Below are 12,896 nucleotides of genomic sequence, written 5' to 3' on the forward strand. Positions count from 1 at the left end.
CTAGAATTGTGCAATGCAGCTGCTCTGATAGAGCCGGAAGAAACTTGAGACCAAGATATTTAACCTTTCTCTTTGCACTGCAGATAAAGGCATTAAAACTCTATGAGATTATGTGATGTGCTTAACCCAACCAATTAGTGGCCAACCTCCATAATCTTATGATTCCTAGTCAAAGTTTAAATCTTCTAGATCCATTTTTTCACGTCATTCAACAAAAAGGGCACAGGTTTTAGTACAGTGTTTTTAAACTATAAAAAGGAAAATATTCCAGACTTGAATCCTTAAAACTCTGCTCGACTGACCTTTTCACATCAAAATTAGAGGTAGCTTTTGAGTATCTAAAACTCTCAATTTAAAATCGACTGGATTTACTGATAAGTATGCTGAGCATCATCCATTAGCAGAAAAAAAATGTTAAATGCTCCATTTTTTTGCCCAAGTGCTGCTTTTTATATTTATTTTAAGTGTTCTTAAGAGCAGTGATTTAAAAGGTATTGCCAAGTAGGCTTAGGGTTTGAGCATATTTAATCAAAAAAAGATTTTTAATTTGCTGACTTGAACTCAAAATGTCCGGTAAATTATCTTCTTATGATGAATTTTAATAGATTGTTTCTGATGTTTTTTGGTAGTATATATTTAGCACATGTAAAAATATGCAAAATAGAGACATAACTTGGAGAAAGTTAACACTGTATTACATATTTCATTTGTCCATGTGTTTCACTATAAATTTCTATAGTCCTAATTGAAGAATTCAATTACAGCCTTGTCTTTGTATTCTGTGTCTAAGAGACTTAATGTGGTTCATTTTTATTGCCTTCAGTTTTCATCCTGCATTGGTAGGCATGAAAATGTACATTTTAATTTTAAAGTGTTCATTTTAGAAAACCTGGCGAAAATGGGAAATCATTTTAGTGCTCAACCCATCTTCTCAGTTCCTCTTGACCAGTTCTCAGTTATTATTTGCATTTTGTATTTTAAATATTTTTTAGGATGGCAGATACCTACCATTAGTAGATTAGTCTTTATTGAGTCATGTAGTTTCTATACTGAATTGTGTCTTCTGTAACTTTTTTCTTTGCTTGTCATTTATTTTTTTTTTTTCAGACAATAGTAAAAATGTTAAAATTAGTCATTAAGTATCTAGAAGGGTGTTGGGTCACATTCCTTTGGTTGGCAGAAACAGCCTCCTGGCAACTGGAACTTAAGCCATCAATTTATATTCTCTGTTGCTACCTGGAGTCATTTCTTTTTTATGTCTGCTACGTTCTTATCTTACTACTGACTGGCTTATTCTTTCTCTTCTCTCTCTTATTCTTACTCTGTATATCTTTTTGCTGTTTCAGTGTTTCTGTTTACTTATACATTTTTTGTTTTATACTTTACTGGCCCATTGCATTTCCTATCATTGGTCACTAGCCAGTCTAGATTAGCTGTCATTTAGATAGTTGTTAGGGAAAGTCACAGGTATAAAACATCTGTCTAGGATTGCTCCTTCAGCAGAGGCTGTAGATGGGGTATTTTCCCTTTTAGAAACCAGAGATAGTGAACTGTATTGTGTTTGAAATGTGTAGTGTGAGAGGTTAACGTCTCTTGCTTAGTTCTGAGAATTAGAAGAAGGAAAGCTATTATTGTACCAGTAGTGGTGGTGGATTTTATAAGGTCTTTGGGAAGTACACCAGGAAGGATAGTGAAGAACATGTTTTATAGAATGCTTTCATAGTGGTTCTTGTTATTGTTGGTGAAGGGTCCGTGTTAATACTCACTGCCCTGAACTAGTTTCTCATTTGCCTTGCAGGAGAGTGGAAATGGATTGAGGAAAGGAACATCTGGGAGGGAGAATTAAAAACAATCTATAGTTGACTTAAAGCTTTGGGAAATGATCTATTACTGAAAAATTTTAAGAGCCAGTAATCTCTTATCATTTGCTTCTGCATCTTCTATGTCCTTAAAAAGAAAGAAAAGTTGAGCCTGATTTGAGCATCGGATCTTAGTGTAGTCAGTTTGCCAGAAATAAGGAAAGTTTGTCGTCATCTCAACTGTAGTATTTTTACGATAATTATTTTTACTATTTATATAAATAATGTTTATTACAAAAATCTGAACAATATGACAGAAAATCAGTAAAATCCCTTAATAGTACTTACGCTTCATTTTAGGCTTATTATATTTGTGCTTTGTATTATTTGATATAAATTGGATCATACCATACATGCTTGTTAATTGTATATAAATATGTAAATAATAGTTTTTTTTATAACAATAGAATCATACATGCTTCTTTGATTCTTACATTGCAGGAATGTCTCCAAGTTAGCTGACATAGACCTGAATTACTCTTTAATAGCAGTATAATGTTCCATGGTTTATATGTTCTATAATTTATTTAATCTTTTCTCTAGTACTATAAAAAATGCTACATTAAACAGACTCATATGTACTAGTCTCTCTGTGTATGTCCTTATGTACTGATTTTATTTTTATGGGATAGATTCTGAAATGAGAGTGCTAAGCAAAAGAATATGTACATGGAAAGTTTGTGGGTTTTTTTAAAAGATGTATTTATTTATTTTTAGAGACAGAGAGAGAGAGAGTGCGCGGGAGTGAGGGGTGTGGGGAGAGGGAGAATGAGATCCCAAACGGACTCCACACCGAGCGTGGAGCTCACGTAGGGTTCAGTCTCATGATCCCAAGACCAAGACCCGAACCAAAACCAAGAGTTGGACACCCAACCAACTGAGCCACCCAGGTGCCCCCTGTACATTGAAAGCTTTAATAGATGCTGTACATTGACTTTCCATGTCCACCTTTTCTACCTGATTTCCTGATAGTAGGGATCTAATTTAATCAATTTGATGGGTGAAAAATCTTATTCTGTTAATTTTTTTCCCTGCAGACAATATACAGGGATCTAGAGAAATTTTTGTTGCTGTTTACTGGCCATCTTAATGATTTCAATAACATACATTCTGCTTATTTTTCATTGTGTTTGTCTTATTCTCAATGTGAAACAATATTTTACATATTTTAGATATGAATACCTTATTAGTCATATGAGTTGCAAACATTTTTTTCTGTTTTGTGTTTCTGGTTTTTCATTAAGGTGTTTTTCATAATACAGAATTTAAGTTTTTTATAATCAAATAGCTATCTTTTCTTTTACAGCTTCTCTGTTTCTTGGCAAAAAGATCTTTCCAACACTTTTGGTTGTCTATATTGGCCCCTAAATACTTTTCCTAAGATTTTTGTATATGTATGTATGTTTAAATTGTTAATTGGGATTAATTTTGTATTAGACAAAAGTTAGCTTATTTTCTCCCAGCAGATAATTCAGTTGTATAAGCATCATTTAACTAATAACTGTATTTCCCACTGAAATAAAATATCCCCTTAATCAAATATTAAATTCGGGTCTACGCTGGGCTCAATTTCTGGGTTTTTGTTTCTCTGAGCTAGGTCTATACCTATACCATTCCCTACTGTTTTTAATAATAGGGACTTGAAATGTTTATAAAAGCTAATAACATGACCTTCTCTCACTATTCTTTTTTATAAGTTTTCTTAGGTCTTTTTGTACATTTATTCTTCTATACAAACTATTGTGTATTGTGTACTCTTTGGGTAAAGCTTTCCGTAACTCAGATAGTGGGTAGATCTGCAGTCTTCTTTCTATGTTGTTAGTTCTCTGTGAGTTACCAGGAGACACCTCTCAGTATCTGGATATCTTCAGCTAAGAGGGTAAGTACAATCTCAGCTTCAGTGGTAAAGGGAACCAAGTCTACCAGGTTAGCTCTTTCTAAAGCTCTTTGTGGGCCAGGGAGACTAGCAGATTGTTCCAGAAATGCTCATGCAGTTGATGCCTTTTTTGGGGGAGAGAACTGCCCACGGATCTCTTGGTTTTCAACTATGGCCAAGCTTTTGTCGTGGTTTTAAGAGTTCTGATTCTGGGGTCTGTCAGCTGCTGAGCTCAGGAGAGGTATCTAGTAGTTGACCTAGTGTTGGGACTGGAGATTATTAGGATTATCTTCGAGCATCCATCTATCCAAATCCCCTCAGGCTAACCTCACTTTATTTCTGGTTTGTACTTTAGTTCTCCTTTGTTTATTTAAAAAAGATTTTTTTAAGTAATCTCTACACCCATCGTGGGGCTCAAACTCACAACCCCAAGATCAAGTTGCATGCTCCACCGAATGAGCCAGCCAGGCGCCCCATTTCTCATTTATTTTTATTTTAACTTAGTATAAGCTTTAAGTTATAGGTAATAAGTACGAGTAATGTATCTTATGCTTTGATGGATCTACTTTATTTTTTTTTAAGATTTTATTTATTTATTTGACAGAGAGAGACACAGCGAGAAAGGGAACACAAGCAGGGGGAGTGGGAGAGGGAGAAGCAGGCTTCCCACAGAGCAGGGAGCCTGATGCGGGGCTTGATCCCAGGACCCTGGGATCATGACCTGAGTTGAAGGCAGACGCTTAACGACTGAGCCACCCAGGCGCCCCTGATGGATCTACTTTAATTTTTTCTTTGTAGTGCTGCCTATTTATTTGTTCATACCATTATCAAATATTTATTAAGCATTTTGTGTGTAGCATCATTTAGCCTTGGAGTTAGGCATATGAGGATGAATACCACCCAACCCCTATTTTCTCAGAAACATTTTATGTAGTCTTTCACTTCTTTTCTTAAAATATTTTCACTTGGCATACACACTTCTGGGTTTCTCTTTTCTTCATCTTTGTCCATTTTTAGTCTCCTTTGCTCAACCTTTCTCATCTAGACCCCCAAAATGATGGACCCCCAGAGCTTAATGAGACCTTTGCTTTCTCTAGCTCCATTTCATTCCTTAGGTCATCCCATTCAGTGTCAGGCTTTAAATATTTTAGCTATGATGTACTGATGTCCCTAAAGACACATGTATTTATTTATTTATTTATTTATTTATTTTAAAGATTTTATTTATTTGACAGAGAGAGACACACACACACACACACACAGCGAGAGAGGGAACACAAGCAGGGGGAGTGGGAGAGGGAGAAGCAGGCTCCCCACTCAGCAGGGAGCCCAATGTGGGGCTCGATCCCAGGACCCTGGGATCATGACCTGAGCCAAAGGCAGACACTTAACGACCGAGCCACCCAGGCGCCCCAAGACACATGTATTTTTTTTTTTTTTTAAAGATTTTATTTATTTATTTGAGAGAGAGAGAATGAGAGACAGCACGAGAGGGAGGAGGGTCAGAGGGAGAAGCAGACTCCCTGCCGAGCAGAGAGCCTGATGCGGGACTCGGTCCTGGGACTCCAGGATCATGACCTGAGCCAAAGGCAGTCGCTCAACCAACTGAGCCACCCAGGCGCCCAAGACACATGTATTTTTCAGTCCTGGCATTTCCCCTGAATTTTAGCTTCAGATATCCAAACTGCTGAATCTCCAAAAGGCTGTTTTTTTTTTTTTTTCTAAATATTTTATTTATTTGACAGAGAGAGACACAGCGAGAGAGGGAACACAAGCAGGGGGAGTGGGAGAGGGAGAAGCAGGCTTCCCGCCGAGCAGGGAGCCCGATGTGGGGCTCGATCCCAGGACTCTGGGATCATGACCGGAGCCGAAGGCAGACGCTTAACGACTGAGCCACCCAGGGGCCCCCAAAAGGCTGTTTTAATAGGCAGTTCAGAATTCACAAGACCACAACATATTGCAACTGTTTGCTCCCTTGACTTTGCATTTAGTGGTTCGTCTGCTCACTTTTCACATTATGACTGGGTAGCTCCTTCATGTCATTCATTAACATGAATGATTTTTGTGGTCCCACTTTATCAGATTTTCTTTCATGCTTTATAACATTCATATCAAAGTGATTTTTTAAAAATCCTAGTTTTTTAGCTTTAGCTTTGATCTATAGTATTTTTTCATGTAGGGTTGTCTTCATTTTGTGTTTTGTAATTCATTCTTAAAACACTGTTTTGGGGCACCTGGGTGGCTCCGTTGGTTGAGCGTCCAACTCTTTGGCTTACATCATGATCTCAGGGTTGTGAGGTTGAGCCCTGTGTCGGGTTCCGTTGCTCAGCACAGAGTCTGCTTGAGATTTTCTCTCCTTCTCCCTCTACCCCTTCCCCTGGTTATGCTCAATCAATCAGTCAATCAATAAAATCTTTAAGAAAGAAAGCCACCTTTTTTACTGATTATGAAAGTAATATGTGTTAATTTTAGAAAGCTAGAAAAGTACAAAAAAGGAAAAAAGTCCATGTAATCTCATCACTGAAAGTGGCATTGACAATTTGGTATATGCTTTGTCTTTCTCTCCGTGTATGAATATTATTACTTACAACACTTGATTCATCATGTATCTACTATAAACTACTTTTTCTCTTCAGTTACTGTGTAGTGAACATTTTCCAATGACATTAAAGTTAGCTTGTAGAACATGAGTACATGGTATTCTGTAACACAAGTATGTAATAATTTGTCTAATTCCTGATTGTAATACAATTAGGTTGCTTACAGTTTGCTATTATAAACTGTGCTGTGATGAATGTGGATTATTTACATCCCCTGGATTATTTTTTAGGTAAGTTCCAAGAAGTGGAAATAATTCTTAGGCTGTATAGTGTAGTAATTAAGAACATTGGCTTTGGAGTCAGACTGCCTCAGGTTAAAATCCTGACTTCTTAGGTGTATGTATATTTAGGCAAATTAATGTATCTCTCTCATTTCTTAATCTGTACATTGAAGAAAATAATAGTTTGGCACTTCTTAGGTGTATGTATATTTAGGCAAACTAATTTATCTCTCTCATTTCTTAATCTATGCTCCAGGCTTATCTTCTGAATTACCTGCTCCAATTCTAGAACCAGCCATTACCCTGAGAGTCCCTGTTTTCTTTTATTGGGGAATGCTAGGTAGAAACCAAGACCTGGGTGCTGAGTGTGCTCACTGCTACTGGGGTGTCACTACTTCTAGTCCCTCTTGGTGAACAGAGCTAGCAAATAATATTTGTGTGTTGTTTGTGCATGCATGCACATACATACCTATAATTATTTTCATATCTATCTGTGTCCATATTAAACTAAACATGAGTTCAAGTGATGTCCAGTACCACAGGGTTCATTCTAACCTTCCTCCCTTTGCTTTTCTATAACTTTCCACTCCAAAGTGAGAAGCTTGATTCCACCATCTACCATCTATTTACTTAATTGTTCAACCCCAGTATTCGTGTAAACTGATTCAGAATTAACCCATATCTCTGTGAAAAACAACTTTATCAAATACAGTACAGTTTTTATGCATGGGTCCATTTTTCTCTAGCCTTATGGTTTCCAGCGAAAGCACCATCTTCCAAAGTTACTTATATCACTTCCTTTTTTCACCCACGGTTCTGTTTTTGACCTTGTGCTTTAAAGACTTCTTAATTTAGGGGTCCCTGGGTGGCACAGTCTATTAAGCATCTGACTCTTGGTTTAGGCTTAGATCAGGATCTCTCAGTGTCATGAGATTGAGCCCTGTGTCAGGCTCCATGCTCAGTGTGGAGTTTGCTAAAGTTTCTCTCTCCCTCTCCCTCTGTCCCTCCTCTCACTCATACTCTTTCTTTCTCTCAAATAAATAATCTTAAAAAAAAAATTTCTTAATCTAAAAGATTGGTTGTATGCATATACATATATGTACATGATATTGCATATAATATATATAACACACATATATGTAATACATGTAACAATATAATTGTATGCAATATAATAACATACCTAATATGTGTAAATAGTATTTTATTTATTCTTAGGTATTTTATTTTCTTTTTTTATCTTAAATTTCTAAACATATCTGTTCACTTTGTCACTCGGGTATGAAGTAGAAGTATTTTTCTTGCTTTTCTCCATTGTTTGAAATGCTACCTTTATCGTATTTTTTTAAATCTTATATATCCTAGAACTTTTCTGTTTCTTACTCTGTTTTGTTGTTTCTTTTTGTTCAAGTTACAGACATTATATAACTTTATGATAATTTCAGCATCTGATAGATTATTCCTCTTTTTGCATATTCATATTCACTTATTTTAATTATTTGTATAATTTTATTTCAGGAACATTTTAGTGGATAAACCAAATGACCAATCTTCAAGGTGGTCTTCAGAGAGCAACTATCCTCCCCAGGTAAGATTGTAGGTCCTGATACCATTTAGAAGTCAAAATTTTAATAGGCATTTAATTGACATGAGTTATCTGGACTCCATTAATACCTTACTCAGTCTTTGAAATTGTGAGATAGACCTTTATTTCCTTTTTTTTGTTTGTTTAAATGTTGGAAGAATTTTTATTTCATAGGCAAATGCAGTGTGGAGTTTGATGAAGCATAGACTTTTTTACTTCTGTCTACTGGAGCATTTGTTTATTTAAAGATTTTATTTATTTTGGGGGGGCACATGAGCAGAGGGAGAGGGAGAAAGAGAATCTAAAGCAGATTCCGCGCTGAGCATGGGAGCCCAACGCAGGGTTCAATCTCACAACCCTGAGATCATGACCTGAGATCATTCAAGAATCGGGTGCTTAATCGACTGAACCACCCAGGTGCCCCTGTCTACTGGAGCATTTAAAATCTAATATTTATTTTTTCTACATTACTAATGATGCAAGATTAAGTTTCTTGATACCTTTTGAGGAAAATGTTAATGAAAAGAACTGGTTATGGTGCCGTTACTGTTTTGAGCAGTAACTGATCTGAGGGCTGATCTAAGCAGAGGTTGTGACTTCTATTGTACTTAAACTCGTCATTCGGTAAATGTTTAAGGAAATGTTAGTAAGTTGAACTTTGACTCAGTGACTCAATGACTGCCTTTTAGGGAAAATAAACTTAATATAGTTTGTTATTTTACTAAAGTGGTATATTTAGATGATGTCAAGACCATGAACTAAATTCTTTCCTTGACAAGTGGTGTCTGAGGTCATTTGAATTTAAAAATAGTCGTTCTTTCAGTTATATACTTTAAGCATTAAAACTTACTATGTCCATATCCTTGAGGGAATACATGCTCTGATAGGTAAAGTAGATGGGTAAGTAAAACTTATTTTTTTTTTTAAAGATTATTTATTTATTTATTTATTGAGAGAGAGAGAGAATGATAGAGAGCATGAGTAGGGAGGAGGGTCAGAGGGAGAAGCAGACTCCCTGCTGAGCAAGGAGCCCGATGTGGGACTCGATCCCGGGACTCCAGGATCATGACCTGAGCCGAAGGCAGTCGCCTAACCAACTGAGCCACCCAGGCGCCCAAAACTTATTTTTTTTATTCTAATGTAATTTTTGGAAGCCTAATCTCTATACTTATTTTTCCTTTTATATATATACAAGTGTATATATATATATGCATACCTTTGAGATCACCTGGTATCTAAATGTTCTATTGCAGGGGCGCCTGGGTGGCTCACTCAGTTAAGCGTCTGATCTTGGTTTTGGCTCAGGTCATGATCTCAGGGTCTTAAGGTCAAGCCCCGAGTTGGGCTCTGTGCTCAGCAGGGAGTCTGCCTCTCTCTCTCTCTCTCCCTCTCCCTCTGCCTCTCTCGCAGCTCATGTGCATGTGTGCACATACTTGCTCTCAAATAAATAAATAAAATCTTTTTAAAAATAAATGTTCCATTGCAAAATATACATCCAAAGAATATATATTCATACTTTTTATATATGTATAAGGAATAATAAAATATCTATTTATTCATTAACTGTCTTTAGAAATATAAAATGTCCACGACCTTCTGAAGCTTCTTGTGCGCCCCATCTTCTATTTGTCCTCTAACTCAACCCCAGTAACTATAATTTCATGCTTTGTTAAGCATTTTCTTACCATATTATATATGTATATTTATACATATGCTATGATTTAAGTTTTATCTGGCTTTGACTTTGTATAAATCTAAATTGAATCACTCATTATAAATCTTGATCTGCTTTTCTTTTGCTTTACATTATGGTATTTATTAATGTTGCTGAGTATAATTATAGTTCCTTAATTTTCACTACTGTATAGTATTCCAGTGTATAAGTATGCCAAAATGTACTTACCATTTTGCAGTTGATAGGCTTTTCAGTTTTTTATAGTTTTTTGCTATTATGACTAGGCTGCTATGAACAATTTTGTATGTTGTCTCCTGGTACACATGTACAAGATTTTCTTTAGGATATATGCCTTGGAGCTCAGTTGTTGGATCATAGGGTATGTGTATGTTCAGGTAATGCAAAACTGTTTTACAAAATGGCTGTATAATTTACTCTCACTGACAGCATATGAAAGTTATTGTGCATTGCATTCCCCCCATCACTTCTATGGCTGATTTTTAGGTTTTGCCAGTCTGTTAGATCTTTCATTATAATTCACTGTGCCTTTTTTTTTTAAGTTTTTTTTTTTTTTAATTTATTTGACAGAGAGCACAAGTAGGCAGAGCAGCAGGCAGAGGCAGAGGGAGAAGCAGGCTCCCTACTGAGCAGGGAGCCCAATGTGGGGCTCGATCCCAGGACCCCGGGATCAGTGACCTGAGCTGAAGGCAGCCGCTTAACCAACTGAGCCACCGAGGCGCCCCAACTCACTATGCTTTTAATTTGCATTTGCCTGTTTATATTCAAGCCTTTTTGCATATGTTGGTGGACTTACATTGTGTATGTTGTTGGTGCATGCCCCCCACCTACTACACCCTGAGGTTGAATACATTGTGGTTTTTTTTTTAAAGTTTTTTTTTTTTTTTTGACAGAGAGAGAGAGCGAGAGAGGGAACACAAGCAGGGGGAGTGGGAGAGGGAGAAGCAGGCTTCCCGCTGAGCAGGGAGCCCGATGCGGGGCTTGATCCCAGGACCCTGGGATCATGACCTGAGCCGAAGGCAGACGCTTAACAACTGAGCCACCCAGGTGCCCCGAATACATTGTGTTTTTAATCATGTTTTTCTTACTCACTTTTTCATTTTACTTAAATTGAGCCCTCAAATTTGGTGTGTGTTTGTTTTTACTCAGTTTTTGTTTTACCAATGAATTATATATAATTTTTTTATTATTACTGAAACTGTGGTAACCTCTTTACTGTGAAATTTTCTTTATTTGTTGTGGAACAGTATTTTGAAGGCAGTATATAATTATGTGAATTGTCTATATTTCTCCATATTTGTTTTTAGTGATTCTAAGTTCCACTCCCCCCCCGCCACGACCATATGGTAATTGTAAGAATTTGGTGCATATACTAGCTACTTTACTGCCCTAAAACTGTGACAAGTATTTCTATTTATAATGTGTTTCAGTTTTATAGATAGTTGATTCTGTTATTCACAATAGTTATGTCATAAAGTTGCCATGAACACTGCACTAGTGAATACTGAGCCATTGCTCCTAGGGGAAATACAGGGTTAGATTCCTCTGTGTCTTTGGTCATAACATTTTTGTCTACTGATCAGTACATAACCTTACTTTATGTGTGTTTCTGTTTATAGGCACTGTATTTGATATATATTTTGTTTATTCATTAACATTGAACTTACAGCCGTAGCACTATAACTCATGCCTGAATGAAGCTTGAAATAAGAGTCCAGAGAGAATGGATCACAATATGAGTGAGTCTTGCCATGGGGAGCCCAGAGAGTTTTCACAGTCTTTCTCAGGATCTGCCTGATGACATGTGGCAGACTCTTGAGGAAACTAAGGTTTTGACTCAGATTTAGCCAGAGAAAAATGAACATGTTCTAAGAGACTTCCCACATATGTCTTTGTGTAGGTCCTGCGAACTCAGAAATGCTTCATGTAGAGGTGGCACCCCTGGACTCACGTTTCACTAGCTCTGGGTGCTCCCTTTGCTGCAGGAGTGCAGTGGCCTCTTCATTAGAACTTTTCAAGCCATGTGGGCACTGAAGGAGGGATTGACATTCCCCTGGGGCCCAGGGAACTTCTTTGAAATTCTTTTGTCAAGGGGGCATCACTGCCCCAGCCTGACACATATTTCCTCTGTAAGGCACATCACAGCCTTCTTGTGGTTAAAAACACTAGACATCACTTCAGCACTCTGCTTGGGGATCATTTTAGACAGCAAGATCACCAACAGAAAGCACAAAAGTATTAAAGATGTGGCACTACATAGATGGTGAAAAGGACATTTGTTTATAGTATAATAGAGTTAAACCAAGAAGGCAAAGTGTCCCTTGGTCAACTCAGATTTTTTGCCACTCTGCACATGCACATGTCTGGGAATGACTATAGAAGTGCTGCAAGTATTGATTTTGGTGCTGAAAATAAATTTTAGTGAGTAGGCGAATTCACAAATAAGGAATCCACAAATAATGAGAAGTGACTGTATGGTAACTAATAATTCATTTATCGTGTCTTGAACAGATCTGAGAATCAGAAAAAAAAAGAGGATACTGAAAAACTGAAATCATTGTGATAAAATTTTAGGTCTTGGAGGGTCTTTCCTAGAATCTACTTTGGTTATAATGATACTCTATTTGGTTATTTCCTCAGGTTTCAGCACCTGGACGTAACTTTGTGTGTACGGATCAGAGCTATAAAAGATAGGCATATTAATGGCCATCTGACATAAGGGTCACGAAGGAAAAGATAGAAAAATCTAAGTAACAAATAGAAAAACAAAAGTGTAACATTTAGGAGGTATTTATTGGAAAAATGGATTAATACTCTATATTTAGTGTGTATATTTCAGTAGATATTGCATACCTTCCTTAATGTTACTTACTGGAAAAATAAAGTAATAATGGTTTTCATTCTTGTCCTCATTTCTCTACCCATTGAAATTTTGCCAAAAAGGACCCAATTAAACTTTTTACCTTTTATTCTAAAATTTTGTTACTAGGCTAATCATTATGCAATTCTATTGGAGATGATTCTGATTGGAGCTTTTATTCTAATTCTGATGAAGTTGATTG

The 12,896-nt window shown here is 36.7% G+C and overlaps 1 protein-coding gene across 5 annotated transcripts in view; it reads left to right on the forward strand.

Moving 5' to 3' along the window:
• The window catches only part of MKLN1 (muskelin 1), a 312,186-nt gene that overhangs the window by 186,278 nt on the left and 113,012 nt on the right, over positions 1-12,896 (forward strand). For all 5 annotated transcript variants that reach the window (XM_036078087.2, XM_078059570.1, XM_078059572.1 and 2 more), the window contains one exon: positions 8,075-8,144. In XM_036078087.2, coding sequence (XP_035933980.1) covers positions 8,075-8,144 — 70 coding nt within the window. The remainder of the gene's footprint in view (positions 1-8,074; positions 8,145-12,896) is intronic.

The sequence above is a fragment of the Halichoerus grypus genome, chromosome 12, assembly GCF_964656455.1.
Source record: "Halichoerus grypus chromosome 12, mHalGry1.hap1.1, whole genome shotgun sequence".
Classification (NCBI taxonomy): Eukaryota; Metazoa; Chordata; class Mammalia; order Carnivora; family Phocidae; genus Halichoerus; species Halichoerus grypus.